We start from the raw sequence: 13,752 nt of genomic DNA on the forward strand, positions 1-13,752 counted from the left end.
TTACCATTTCTGCTATTACCTATCAGCAGTTATCACTAATTAATAGAGTTTCGGTCTATATTACAATTTATATTATATCTATTCTTTATATGTAATAATTTATTCATTTTAATTTAAATACATGATCCAAAACTATAGAATGAATATTATATTATATGATTGAAATAGTTGAAATTTAAAAGATATTTCAACCTATGCTATGTTGGACTTGAATTCTCTCCAACCTTTGTCATATATAGCAAGTTATATTAAGAAAGATACAAGATCCATATGAAATCCTCTTGTTAGGTCAGTTTCAATTGAACTAGTGTTTTTCTCTCCCATCACAGTGGATTCAACTCTAGAAATAGACTATGCAAAAATCCAAATTTAGATTCTCAACTATTTTATGCTGCTCCTTATTATCATAATTTTAGAGTATTTATTATTTTTCTTTCCAACTCTATTTTGAATTTCGAATTTATTTTCAGTGGATTTCATAATAAATTTTGCAGATTTCTCTTTCTATTTGAATTTATTTTATTTATTAAAAAATAAAAATATCAAGGTTGGTTTGTTAACATGATATTGACAAAAATATCAACTGCATTATATGACCAACCGGTTAACCACAATTCGAATAGTTAACCATTAAATCGCAACCAATCACAAGTTCTGATGATCAACCAAATAGTTTAAATGGTCATCTAATAAACTAGACGACCATTCATTAGACCAAACAGTCTAAACAGGACCAAAGTAGATCAACTCCAACATCCAGATGACAAGTTATGAAGGCCAGATGGTCATCTAACAAACTAGATGGTCATTCATTAGACAAAATGGTTTGAACAAGACCAAAGTAGATCAATCTTAAAACCTTTTTACTCAAACTTATGATTACTCATATTTGGATCATAATTAGGTCAGTAATCATAATTAGGTCAATCTTAATAAAAAACTTACCTCATAATCTATAAATAAATGTTTAAGGTAAGAAAGTATTTTACACATTAATTACAACGTTATCTATCTAATTTGATTTGATTTTGACATTGAATTACCTTCTGCACGTACTATCCTAATGGTTTGGATGCACACAAAATAGTACTTGAACCTTAGACGACACTTTGAAGACCAAACAATTAACCTTAACCCCACACCTAAAACACCAACTAATATCACATTCATGCTAAGTTGAATTTGTTGCACTTTCAACGTCAGAGGCCGGTGAAACACTGTAGTAAATAATTATAAAGTTGTCACCCATGTTCCTCTACATTGACTATTGTATCACCAACCTAAGTATGCTAGTGATTGTTAATGTTCTCATAATTGTGGTGTACTTTAAAGCCATTGGTTTCCATTGCAGAGCAAATAGCCATGTGCAATATCATAATAGTTGTTTGAGTAAAGAATTGTATCTTTTTCACTTTCTGCACATCTCACAAAAATTTTATCCGTTTATTATATGAAGCTTATTAAAAGCTTTTCAAAGTATAAGTTGTAGCAACCATTAAAAATAGAGGAAGTGAAAAAAATGTGCGTATATAAGTTTTACTTGTAGTTCTATGAATTTCATTAGTAGTCAAATCCTAATTTTATACAAGAATTAAAGTGGTTTTACTCGTCAAATTAAGACAAACAGCTGATAGTCTAACCAAATAACTGAGACAACGTAAGGTAGCAAAATTCCTCTTATTCAAAATCTGAACGCTTTGATTCTACACATTTGGAATGTCAAAGTTGGTAACATTGACCAAATTCTCTATAAATAGGAGAAATTCGGTTCCCTCCTTCATCACTAAATTTGTCTTTGTCTTCTTATCTTAATTGTTTCCTTTTAGTCTTTTATAATTCTGTCCTTAGCATGGCTCTTTCTCTTTTGTGTCCTCTTCTTGCCACCTTTCTTTTCATGCAAACTCTGGCAGATACTTCCTTTATTCAATCTCGTGCAGCATATTACCCAAACTCCGAAGAAAATGGCACAGACGGTAAGAAAATTAAACTGATTGAAGACCACCAAACACAAAGATGTAATGGGATTTTGCTAACATAAAATGTTCTAATAACTTAATGCAGTTGGTGCATGTGGATTTGGTTCCTTTGGTGCCACTGTTAATGGTGGGGATGTATCAGCTGCATCTGATCTTTATAGAAATGGTGTTGGCTGTGGTGCCTGTTACCAGGTGAGTTCTCATCAAGCTACATATTAAGTTACATAAGCATGCATATATGTTTTCTGATAATGGAAACCACAATTAATTAATGCAGAACCCATATGTAGGTTTATATCACTTTTAATACACACAACTTTATTCATTTTTTGTTGTGTTTGACATTTCCTCTTGGTTAATCTTGCATTGCAAGAGCTCATAATCTATAATTCCATCAAAGGTTCAACATATAAATTAAAATAACAATAAAGTATACAGTAAAATTCCAAACTGAAGTTATTATTTTTAATATTATCTTAACACTATTTTATGAGTTGTACTTGATAGACATTCTACAACAGCGCGTGGCAAAATAACAGTATACATTATATTATAGTTCATTGTTTGAAAGTATTATATCTCATTATGATTGGATTTGAGTCTATGGCCAGGTGAGATGTAGCAATAGTGCTTATTGCTCAGGCAATGGTGTGACGATAGTAATAACTGACCAAGGCTCAAGTGCTAACACCGACTTCATTCTTAGCCAACGAGCTTTTGGTGGGATGGCTATCAACAAGGATGCAGCTGCTTCTCTATTAGCTCTTGGCGTAGTTGATATTGAATATAGACGGTGAGATGATTCTTCCACATGTGGAACAATCTTTTTAATTCATGCTGCATCAACTATTATATTTTCTTTAATTATAGGTAGAATGTAGTCAATAAATTAAAGAGACTGAACTAGGCCTCTCTCGTTATCTGCAGGGTTTCATGCAGCTACCCAGGCAAAAACATTACAGTTAAGATACATGAGAGTAGCAACAACCCTCACTATTTGGCTTTTGTCTTATGGTTTCAACAAGGAAGTAAAGACATAACTGCTGTGCAACTTTGCGAGGTATGCTTTATCCTTCCCGTGGTAATAGTTTATCAGCAATTTTATCAAATCTTTGAATATGTAATTTAGTTAAGACCTTGGCGAAAGTTGAATATTTCATTTAAAAGGGTGAACCAGTACAGTAGGGTCCAGTTAGATAGATGAAAAGTATTGTGATGAATTTAATATTTTTGGTGAGTGCAGACTGAGAACTTTGTGTGCAAGTTACTGGATCGGAGTCATGGAGCAGTATGGACCACCACTGCGCCACCGAGTGGACCTTTGGGTTTGAGGATGTTGTTTAGTGATGAAGAAGGGGAAGACGAATCATGGATCGTTCCGGTTAATAACATTCCACAGGACTGGAAGGCTGAAGAAACGTACGACTTAGGGGTACAAGTGAACTAATAGAAGCAGAAAATTAATGATTTATTAATCTGCTTTGTAACGAAATAAAAAATAAGTCAAGTATAGTGAGTTCAATCGATTTACCCTATTTAATTGCCCTCCAATAATTTGTTTTTCTCAGAAGTAGCAAGGACTGAGGACATTTTGTGATCTTACTGTAGCATGTCACCCTACTCCCTGGATATTTCATAGTTTAAAATATTTCGATCATGTTCACAAGCATGCTGAAATGTCATTTAGTTTCTCTGTAGCTTTCAATTGATCAACAATTGAGCCACTGAACTTGTCATACCGTAAATCAATCACAAGGTAAACAGACGAATATCAATACTTTGAGACAGGAAATAATCAAGGTTATCGCTAATATTCAAGAAAAGATTCGGTCATTGCAACTCCCCATGCAAAAATAAGCCATGAAATATTAATAAATGGAATAAATTTCATTGTGATGGTTTACATATAGTATGGCATCCTGACGAATTTTGGATGTTGGAAAGTCAAGTAGCTTAAAGTTGGAGTGATGCTTTCATTTCTCTCAAACAAGTTCACAATTTATGGAGCAAATATAGTACTGACAAATTAATGAATTAACTTACCCAAAATAATAATTAATAAACTCAAAAGAATTCCTCCAACTATTTCGTTTGCCAGCTCTTCGCCCAACAACACTGGAGCGTTTGTGCGGGCAGAGAGACAGATTTGAAGGCTTAAAAAAATATTCAATGTCATGGTATTTCCAAGAGTACATCAAATAAACTATTATACAGCCATGAATGTAATAAAGAAAATGCAAAAATTACATGCATTTGAACAGAAAGATATGGATGTAGATATCAATCTTAAGGAAATAGTAAAGACGTAGTCTTGAGTCCTAGTTTGTATCTTTGATACAAGATAAATACAAGTAGTTTATAAATGTTCTTTGTATGTGGGTGTGTTCCTTGTATTGATATATCACTCTCTCATCCTAGACCTGCCACTGGCTTTCCTTAATTTTCTATTTCATATATGCACCACCATACGACCCAACACTCTTGCCTAGTAAGAACTGTCACTTGTGAAACAAAGTCGATAAAATCTTCTTATGCATCCCATCTTCACAACCCATCTTACAAATATTTATTCTCTGCTGTGGATTTTATGGATTGATATTTATCAACGTCACTTAATCAACCAAGAAGACAAGGAGTATGCCAGTCTTCATCAAATAAATGAATTATCTTTTACCAGAAAATACAGAGACCAAAAGCCTTCATTGGAACCGATCCGGCCCATCGTAGAATCTCCATCCTGCAACTCATCGTTTTTAGTGCCATCTGCTATTATGTGTTACGATATCTTTTTCCTTGATATCCATAACATGTCTCATTTCTTAACTCGTAATGCTCCTCTCTCGGTAGTGTTTGAAATAGGGACTCTGCTCTTTATCAAGGTACGAAATTGTCTTCCTTAATTGAGTGCCCAACGGATAATTTCATCTGCGTTCCTAATTCACTCAACATCGAGTACATTATTCTTTTCCTATAGCCTGAATTATTCTTAAAAAAATATTTAGATTCAAAGTCTTCGAGATGAACCAAGCTGGATGCTGCTTCTTTCTGCAACCCCTTCTCTTTTATCATCAATCTTACACGTTCAACGTCATTCCATCTCCCTTGAGCAGCATACATATTTGAAAGCAAAATATAAGGGCCAATATCCTGTGGCTCCAACTCAATAAGTCTCTTAGCTACAATCTCTCCAAGCTCGGAGTCAGAGTGGTTCGTACAACCAGACAGTAGAGCTCCCCATATTGCAGATCCAGCCTTCAAGGGCACCTTCCTTATCAGCTCTTCTGAATTTTCCACCAAACCAGCTCTGGCCAGAAGATCAACCATGCAACCATAATGTTCAACCTTGGGCTCAATTTCGTAAACTCGACGCATGAGATCAAAGTACCACCAACCCTCCATGACCATTCCGGCATGCGTACATGCAGATAACACACTGATAAAAGTGGCATCATTTGGTTGCATACCTTCCTTCTCCATCTCCAAGAACAGTTCAAGAGCTTTGTCTCCATTCCCATGCAATCCATAGCCCATGATCATTGAGTTCCATGACACAACGCTTCTGACCGGCATCTCATAAAAAACATCCCTGGCCAAATCCATAGCCCCGCATTTTGCATACATTGTCAGCAGACATGTTGAAAGCAAGACATCAGACTTAATGTTGTTACTTCTGATAAAAGAATGAACCCACATGCCCATACCAAGCCTCCCTAAACTCGCACATGCCGTGAGCACACTCACTAAGGTAGCCTCATTCGGCATTGTCTCTCTTCCTTCCATCATTCTCCCAAACAGCCTCAAACACTCATCATAATTCTTCACACGTGCATGCAGCGCCAACATGGAATTCCAGGAAACCACATTCTTAACAGACGCAGGCATCCGATTGAAAAGCTCAACAGCCAGAGAAACATTCCCAACCTTGGCACACCCATCAATCATACAATTCCAAGAAACAACATCCCTCTCAGGCATTGTCTCAAACAACACATTAGCTGTATCCAAATCCCCAATTCCCCCATACCCCGCAATCATGCAATTCCAACTTAAAATATCCCTCTCAGGCATTTCATCAAACAACTGGCGAGCGGCACCAATTTCCCCATTCTTCACATATCCATCAACCATGGAGTTATAACTAACCAAATCCAACCTAGAGCATTCGTTAAACAGCATGCGGGCAAACGTTACTCTTCCGAAAACAGAGTACATCCGAATCAGCGAATTCCGAGCGAACAAATCACACCCGAAGCCGAATTTAATAATCCGGGCATGACCCTTTAACCCATCTTGGAGCGAGCCAATGTCGGTACAAAGTTTGATCAAGAGGGGGAAAGTGTAGTGGTTAGGAAGGACGGAACGAGCGAGCATTCTGTGGTAGTAGAAGCTAAGAGCAGCAGGGAAATCGGGCTTACGAGTGTAGGCGCGGATGATGGTGTTGCAGTGAAACGCATCGGGATGGTGGAGATGGTCGAAAAAGGAAGTGGCGCGTGGGAGAGTGAGGGAATGGGAACACAGTTTCTTGATGGCTAAGGTGGCAAAGAGAGGGTGCTGGGAGAGGCCAGAAACGACCAGTTGGACCAAAAGCTGGCTCAACTCCTGCACCTCCTTCCATGACTCCAGTGCCGCAAACAGCACTTGCTCCTGTTTCCCCCTAACACCCATTTCCTTTAGGAATTTACATTACATTCTACTTTCCTCCTCCATTTTTGTCTCTTTTCCCCGTTAACTTCACATAACCTTTACCCTCTCGATTTTCAATGTTCATGAAATCTTAACCATCTCCATTCAACGAGTTAAGGTTTTAAAATAAAATGGAGAAAGTCTATTCAATTTTATAGCTTAAAACTCTTAGGAAAATAATATTTTCAATTAAAATAAAATATGCTCACAGTGCTTTGCTAATCAAATATTTCCAGCAATTTCTTCCTGTTGTGTAATAGAAGAGTGAATATCATCTTAAACTATCTTCATGTCAAAGCTCATGTCATAAATTTTTATTTTATTCTTTTATTCTCGTTATATTACATCATTTTTAAGATCTCATTATAATTTTTAATCTAATAAAAGAATATTAGAAAATCTAGTTTAACATTATTATTTTTATAATTTATTAAAAAATAATTACTTTTAAAATATAAACTTATTTTCTATTTTTACGACTTAATTTTATTTAAATTTCAAGAGTCCTACATGCTATATCATATTATAAGTTTAGTTGAAAAAGTTTTATAAAATATATATGTTAAATTTATAACTCTGAATGTGAGCTTTGAGGTAAAGATGTTAAACCATATCAGCAAGTTACTTATTATTGTTTTGAGTGTGGGGTAATACATTCTTCTAACTTTGAATACATTCCTATCTAGCTTTTATAATTATGATAAAGAACAGTAGAAGGTAAATGCGTCAATGATAACTTCTGTCTTTTATGAAACAAAACAATAATGAATAACCAACTAACCAATGATATCTGTAATATTGGTTCTTTCACTTGATTTTAATAATTTTTCTCACACAAAGTTGTTTAAGTCGTAAGGACTGATGAATCTTTACAGAACTTGGACAAACACATTCCAAAATAAATAGCGTAGAGCAGAAAGATACAAAACTTTGGGACAAGGCACATTTAGCAAGCACATCCACCCGACTCAGATTGGGAATCATGGTTACCAGAAGACCTGAGGTTCACGTCGACCATATCTTCCTGTTTTGTGTTAGATAGTGTCTCCATTCCGGGTAATGCAGCAGCAATTTTTCGAAAGAGGGCCTAAAAATGTAGGTTTGATAAAACAGTACGATAAAATGTATGGACCAAGCATATAAAGCAATACCTATATCGTAAATGGCGGGAAGTATATCTAAATTCCAACATACAAGAAGCAAACATTAGGAAAAATTTATGTTGTTTTGTAGAAAAAACCAACTGTTGTACTCATTCTGAAAAACATTTAAACATTGTCTGGAGGGATTTTTATCAACTATCCCCCATTTGAACCATTTAAAACATCTCACCCAAAGCAACATTGGCTCTACACAAAAAAATTATTAAAAATAAAAATAAAATACACACTTCTCACTACCGAGTGGTGAGCATAACTTTTTTCTTTTCTGGATAATTTCAAGCTGATACTTGTTAAATATTTATGGCAAAGAAGGGAGATGTTTACCTTTATATTGAATCCAGCTTTTGCACTAGCTTCAATAAACATAACGTTCAGCTCTCGGGACTTTGCTTCCCCCTCCTCCGTAGACACTTGCCTGTAGTTTCATATTATAAAATATTAGTCGTAATGAAAAGACAACGCAAAAAGTACATTATTCTGGCAACCAATTTGTTCCTGTATTATTAGGATGCAAGGTGAGTTGTCAAGCATTTCATATTCATTGGCAGCTACCTGCGTATAGGGATTTCTAAATATTTGTAAAAAATTATTAGTCACTGTACCATAGGAATGTCATATTACATTCAAACCTACATGCAGAGCATTGTGAAGAAGCATCTCACGGATTAAACCATTCATGCTAAAGCCTAAAATAGTAAATGAAGTTCTCATTTTCTTAGATTATCAAAGTGTATGAGTTCTGTTAATTCTTTGAACGGATAACATTGTGTTAGGCCTCTCATAAGTAAATATTATAAGAGGAGAATCGGGATCGAGGCTTTTTAGCATTTTGGTACTTTAAGTGCTAAACTAATTCACTCCTACTAAAAAGCCTAAATCCCTACTCTCATCTTATAATAATTACTTATAAGAGACCTAACAATTGCTCAGAGGCAGTTACGCTTACTAATAACTGCTAAAATAACTAATAACTACTAAAACAATTCAGTCTTACTAACAGGCACAAATCGCAACTCTTCTCTTATAATATTTATTAATAAAAGCTACCCAACATTCTTATGTTTGTTTCAATTAGCTTATTTTAGGGAGCCCCGTAATCACTTTCTCTTTTGCAGCATCACGACAGAACTTCTAAACAAAACGAGATTATTTCCTCACCAGAAATAATATTTCCCAATTGCACGGTTTGTACCTAATTCACTATGTCAAGAAACAATATTCAGTCACTAACAAGAAAAAGACACGCTTTTAACAGGTTTTTCTTGCAAATATAGCAGACACACAGCAAGGACAGCCAAAATAGGATTTCATCCCTCCTCTCACTTTGCCCAGATATCTCTCTCTGATGTTCACATATCCAGATCATAAAAACATTGAAGAAAAGAAGAGTGCGAACAAAGTCCCAAAAATGTCATATTAAAGACAATGGAGGCATTCGTCAGCTATCTAGATTCCTAGTTTTTTCTAGGTCTTTTACACATTGCAAAGGAAGTTTGTGATGTATCAATCTATCTAAAGCTTGATCTGTTATTCATTTCATCTTAGTGGACTTACTTGTTGCGAGTCATTCATTCTCAAGGAACTATTCAAGGCTGCGAACAGTGGCACCCTAACTGTTCCAAATTTTATTAACTTCCATCTATTGCTCAAGGTATTGTTCTCTGAGTCCTATCCCACAGTCTAGCCAGTGACAAAAGAACGAAAATGATTATTTGTGCAGGTGTACTTTCCTTGGTCAAACAATATCTTCTTTACTAAACTAGCCCAAACATTGTTACTGTTGAATTAGTAATTAGTAAAAAATGAACATGAAATAGGTCACTAGAAGATTGTGGAAAAAAGAGCCATGTCATGCAACAGGGGCATATAAAGTATTTGATGAAGTCAGTCTACCACTGATTAGCCATTACCTTTTGTCCACAAGATCAGTTTTGTTGCCAACAAGAACAACAATAACATCACTTCCTCTTTCACTGCGCACCTCTTCTATCCACTTTGGTGTGTTTAGGAAAGTCTGGCGGCCTATATGATCAGAACAGTAAATAATAAGAAAGCATGCCATCACTATGTTTAGGAGCAATGAACAAACCATCATTATGTTTAGGAGCAATGAACAAAACCTATGCACAAGTTATTTGAATCGTTCAGAGAGGTTCATGTTGTCTAAGAATAATAAGTAGCAGCTGCAAGAGAAAGCTACTTTTGAGAAGCTCTGGTTCCTGGTAATGTATCACCTAGTTGCCACGGGAACCTTTAGACTCACTTTATGTGAAAAATAAATATTTCACTCACATTCTAAAGAAAGAAAATGGAATAACTTAAATAAGATGAAACTTTTGTTCTCTTTTAATATTCCAAGTGCACGTTTCTCTCAGATATAACTCTTATTCCCTAGTAAGAAATAAATAATGAATCACAAACTCAGCTCTTCAAAATCTATGTTTTAATTAACCGGCATCAAAAAAACAACTATAATAAACTATTGGTAATTCTAGTGGTGAAATATCCAAGAAACTATAAACTGCGAAGAAAATAGGTGAAAGAAAGCACATATATGTGGCTTACTTGCAACGTCATAAACAATAACAGCAACAGATGAATCCCTAATGTAGCTTGGAATAAGACTTCTAAATCTTTCCTGTCCAGCTGTATCCCTGTGACACATGGAAAAGAAAGGTGAGGTCTGGAGAGGAAAAAATCTTGAAATCATTCAATTAAAGTACAACAGTGTCATGCTTCGGCATGGAAACTAAAAAACTACCAACCAAATTGAATTCAAGCCATTTTTAGCCATTGTACATCAATATTTGAAATAAAGCCAAATATACAAAAGCAGAAGAAATCAAAGACTGCTGATTATAATATGGTTTATAGCATCATGTTCAGCTTAAATCAATCGACTTCAAAACCAAAAGCTTCTTTCATACTATAAATTACAAAGGAATTCACAAGAAGGGCTAATAATATTTGGAAACCATTGCAAATGGACATTGTAGTGAGACTAAAAGTTATGTGATTAAGACAAAAAAGTTTAAAAGCTAAATGGATAAACTATTTACCAAATTACTCCGAGACCTTCCCCTGTTTAGGCAAATATTACACTCACACCTTCCTTGTTTTGACTTTATAATGCTGGACACTAACTATTCTCTATTCCTTTCAAGGCCGTGTCTGTTACCGTAAAGTTATCATACGAGTTGTACATGTCCGTTTAATGGATTTTCATACATAAAATATCTGTTTAATGCATTTTCATGTCTAAAATTTTTCATATATAACTCCTTCAAATCAACTTATGGGCGTGTCACTTTTGGAGTTTTCTTTAATACTAACCTCACATGACGACCTTATATTAATCGAAACAGTTCCCTAAAGAAAAAAGGGTGATACTGCCATGGCATTATAGAATTCAGAAGGCTTTTTGTGATCTCAAAAATGGAGGGCTACAAGTGTATTATAGGCTAATCAGAAGAAGTGTCAATGTAATTTGCTCCAAATTTTTCAGAGAAGAAAGCAAAATGTTAATAATCATAAAATATCACATGTTCACTAATGCACATTCTGATATAGCAAATAATTATTCGAAAGAAAATAAAATAAAATATAACATACAAAAGAAACAAGATAAACATCAAATTATAATGTGTGCCCAGTTCAGTAATTTGCACGAGACATTGTTTGCCCCTTACTTGCAGCGAAATTATCTTTACTCACTCTACAGGATTCCAAAATTTACTATTCCAGCATGGCTTTATACTGAAGGAGGAACGCAAAAATTAGATTGTTAAAACAATAGCACTCACATTTCCCTTCTGCCCTTCCTTCTTAAATCTAGACGAAACAACATTTTCTTCCCTTCCCATAACTTTTTTTTATCGCAAATATTCCTTCACTTCAGAGTAGTGTTTTAAAAAATGATCAAGTAACATCTTACCACAACTGCAGTCTAACAGTTCGATCTTCAAGATACATAGTTTTTGACAGGAAGTCAATACCGATTGTAGCCTGTTTTACAAAAGGAAAAATAAGTTTTAAGAACTATAAAATTGTAAACAACTCAATTTTGAAAAATGGGAATGAACTAAAACCAAGAATAGTATAAGACATAATTCAAGAAAAATGTAAAGAACTCAGTGAATATCTACAATTATATCTGCTCATAATGTGGAAGCAGCATTACTGGTGCTACAGAGGTTGAGAGAATAGACGCAATGAACCGCAACCAGTTAAGGGATAGATTCCTTTAAGTGCCTAGTTTTTCTATTTACAAGTAATTTACTAATAAACTAAACTATTTGACCTCCACATGTCTACCTCCACATAGCTCAAGTTTTTGAGACATGTGCTACACAAGAAACTGCTTTCTGTTTCTCTCCTCCCTATGCTATTTCCTGACATGGAGTCGCATCATTAATCATAAACAAATAAAAATCACAATTGCATTAGGCACCAAATTTTTGGGATGAAAAGTATTAGAAATGTCTGCATGCTAATCAGTATTGTAAAGAGGGGGAAATGGTAAAACTCAAAAGGTCAAAGGCGAAGGGTAAAAATAATTCCACATCCCAAAACACATTGGCGTCGTAGAAGCGTCCATGGCAGCGGAGATGGAAGAAAGCATGGAAGCAAAGGGAAAGCTCGAAACAGGTAAAGGAAACTCAAAACTCTTACTGAATCTGTAAGCTTTCATACATGAGAGAAAAGGGGAACCTAGCATATAGGATTTCCGCAAACAGAGAAGGGGGAAAAGGAAAAGAAGGGAAAAGCCTTACTAACAACTAACCTAACTAACTGATTATTGCTTCTAAGCAGTAATCCTTACTAATCCAACGGTTCTGATAGTAGTTGAACTAAGATTTTCTTAAAAACAAACGACGAAGCTAAATTCGATAAATATCACCAATCCTCTTCCAACTGTAATGATCACATGCCCATCCCACAGTAAAACCGTGATCTCATGATTTTATAAAGAATGGAGAAAGACTGGGCTGTAAATAATGAAAGTACGATCGGATCTGAGAAGAAAACCTGATACGTGTTGTCGAATTTGTCGTACATGAAGCGAGTGATTATGCTGGTTTTCCCAACGGACTGATCGCCCAAGAACACTAGCTTGTACTTTGCGAGAGCCGATACTGGCGCCATTCTCACAAATCAACCACAATGCAATGTGCACTTCAGATTTGTGGAACGCTTCACTCTGTAAACGAATCCAATTCAATTCTTTCGATAATTCGATTTTGCTTTTCTCTCTTCAGCAATCTCACAAAGAAAGAAAAGCACTGCGAGAGAAAGAATACAGAGGAAATTAAGTTAATTATGATGGGTGTGTGCTGGTGTTACTTACTCTCTCTAGTTATTATTATTATTTCCAAAACAGATCTCTAGTATGTGTTTTTGGTTAATTATTCGATCTTAGCTGGTGTACGTTGAAATTTGTTTTTCATAAGATTTTGAAACTGTCACGTGTCACGTTATCATTAGTCCAAATAATTACATTTTTGAATTATTTAGTGAAAGAAACATGGGCTGATTTCAAAATTTGGAGTTTTCATTCTTCTTTTGCAAAACTTAAATAGAACTTTTGGGGTTCTATCCCTCGTCTCATGCGATTCCATTAAATGACATTTTCGCAACAAGAACTAACTTTCTCCGCGTCTTATTGTTTGTTCCTTTTCCTTAGAGTCCAAGATCAACCCCTACGAATCACGGAGTTTTTCTCGACTTCTTCCGATTTCTCTGTTTATTTTCGTTTTCGATTTTGAAATGGCGTCTGTTTCAACTCTAGCTAAGTAAAAGTTGGTGTTGTCGGGTGACCAATCGGTGGACAAAACTAGCATCATCACTCGCTTCATGTACGATAAATTCGATAACACCTACCATATTTGTCCCTAAACCCTCATATTCAATCCAAAACTGCATAAGAAACT

At 35.2% G+C, this 13,752-nt stretch overlaps 3 protein-coding genes across 3 annotated transcripts; 1 reads left to right on the plus strand and 2 right to left on the minus strand.

Annotated features, from left to right (window-relative positions):
- Positions 1 to 1,781: 1,781 nt before the first annotated feature.
- LOC148206817 (expansin-like B1) lies at positions 1,782 to 3,645 on the plus strand. Its single transcript, XM_088104791.1, has 5 exons — positions 1,782 to 1,973; positions 2,062 to 2,168; positions 2,588 to 2,769; positions 2,904 to 3,036; positions 3,220 to 3,645. Exons 1-5 carry the CDS (start codon positions 1,850 to 1,852, stop codon positions 3,421 to 3,423), a joined length of 750 nt encoding a protein of 249 aa, XP_087960917.1. The 5' UTR covers positions 1,782 to 1,849; the 3' UTR covers positions 3,424 to 3,645.
- A 494-nt stretch (positions 3,646 to 4,139) lies between these two features.
- On the minus strand, positions 4,140 to 6,774 carry LOC148206818 (pentatricopeptide repeat-containing protein At1g08070, chloroplastic-like). The gene has a single exon (XM_088104790.1). The coding sequence runs from the start codon at positions 6,639 to 6,641 to the stop codon at positions 4,851 to 4,853; it is 1,791 nt and encodes a 596-aa protein (XP_087960916.1). The 5' UTR covers positions 6,642 to 6,774; the 3' UTR covers positions 4,140 to 4,850.
- A 629-nt stretch (positions 6,775 to 7,403) lies between these two features.
- LOC148206819 (ras-related protein RABH1b-like) lies at positions 7,404 to 13,190 on the minus strand. Its single transcript, XM_088104792.1, has 6 exons — positions 12,851 to 13,190; positions 11,757 to 11,827; positions 10,388 to 10,476; positions 9,733 to 9,844; positions 8,147 to 8,237; positions 7,404 to 7,746 (listed from the first exon to the last, which is right to left on the minus strand). The coding sequence occupies exons 1-6, from the start codon at positions 12,965 to 12,967 to the stop codon at positions 7,606 to 7,608; spliced, it is 621 nt and encodes a 206-aa protein (XP_087960918.1). The 5' UTR covers positions 12,968 to 13,190; the 3' UTR covers positions 7,404 to 7,605.
- Between the last annotated feature and the right edge of the window lie 562 nt (positions 13,191 to 13,752).

Source organism: Vigna umbellata, chromosome 1 (assembly GCF_029865625.1).
Source record: "Vigna umbellata cultivar VRB3 chromosome 1, Vumbellata_1.0, whole genome shotgun sequence".
Taxonomy (NCBI): Eukaryota; Viridiplantae; Streptophyta; class Magnoliopsida; order Fabales; family Fabaceae; genus Vigna; species Vigna umbellata.

Bases quoted from the DNA above. Each gene is read 5' to 3' on its own strand.
- LOC148206817 (XM_088104791.1), top strand. From the start codon at position 1,850: ATGGCTCTTTCTCTTTTGTGTCCTCTTCTTGCCACCTTTCTTTTCATG. The intron at 1,974-2,061 runs GTAAGAAAATTA...AACTTAATGCAG, and splicing joins CGAAGAAAATGGCACAGACG to TTGGTGCATGTGGATTTGGT. The intron at 2,770-2,903 runs GTGAGATGATTC...CGTTATCTGCAG, and splicing joins GTTGATATTGAATATAGACG to GGTTTCATGCAGCTACCCAG.
- LOC148206818 (XM_088104790.1), bottom strand. From the start codon at position 6,641: ATGGGTGTTAGGGGGAAACAGGAGCAAGTGCTGTTTGCGGCACTGGAG.
- LOC148206819 (XM_088104792.1), bottom strand. From the start codon at position 12,967: ATGGCGCCAGTATCGGCTCTCGCAAAGTACAAGCTAGTGTTCTTGGGC. The intron at 11,828-12,850 runs GTTTTCTTCTCA...TTTGTAAAACAG, and splicing joins AATTCGACAACACGTATCAG to GCTACAATCGGTATTGACTT. The intron at 8,238-9,732 runs GTAATGGCTAAT...ATGAAACTACAG, and splicing joins ACTGATCTTGTGGACAAAAG to GCAAGTGTCTACGGAGGAGG.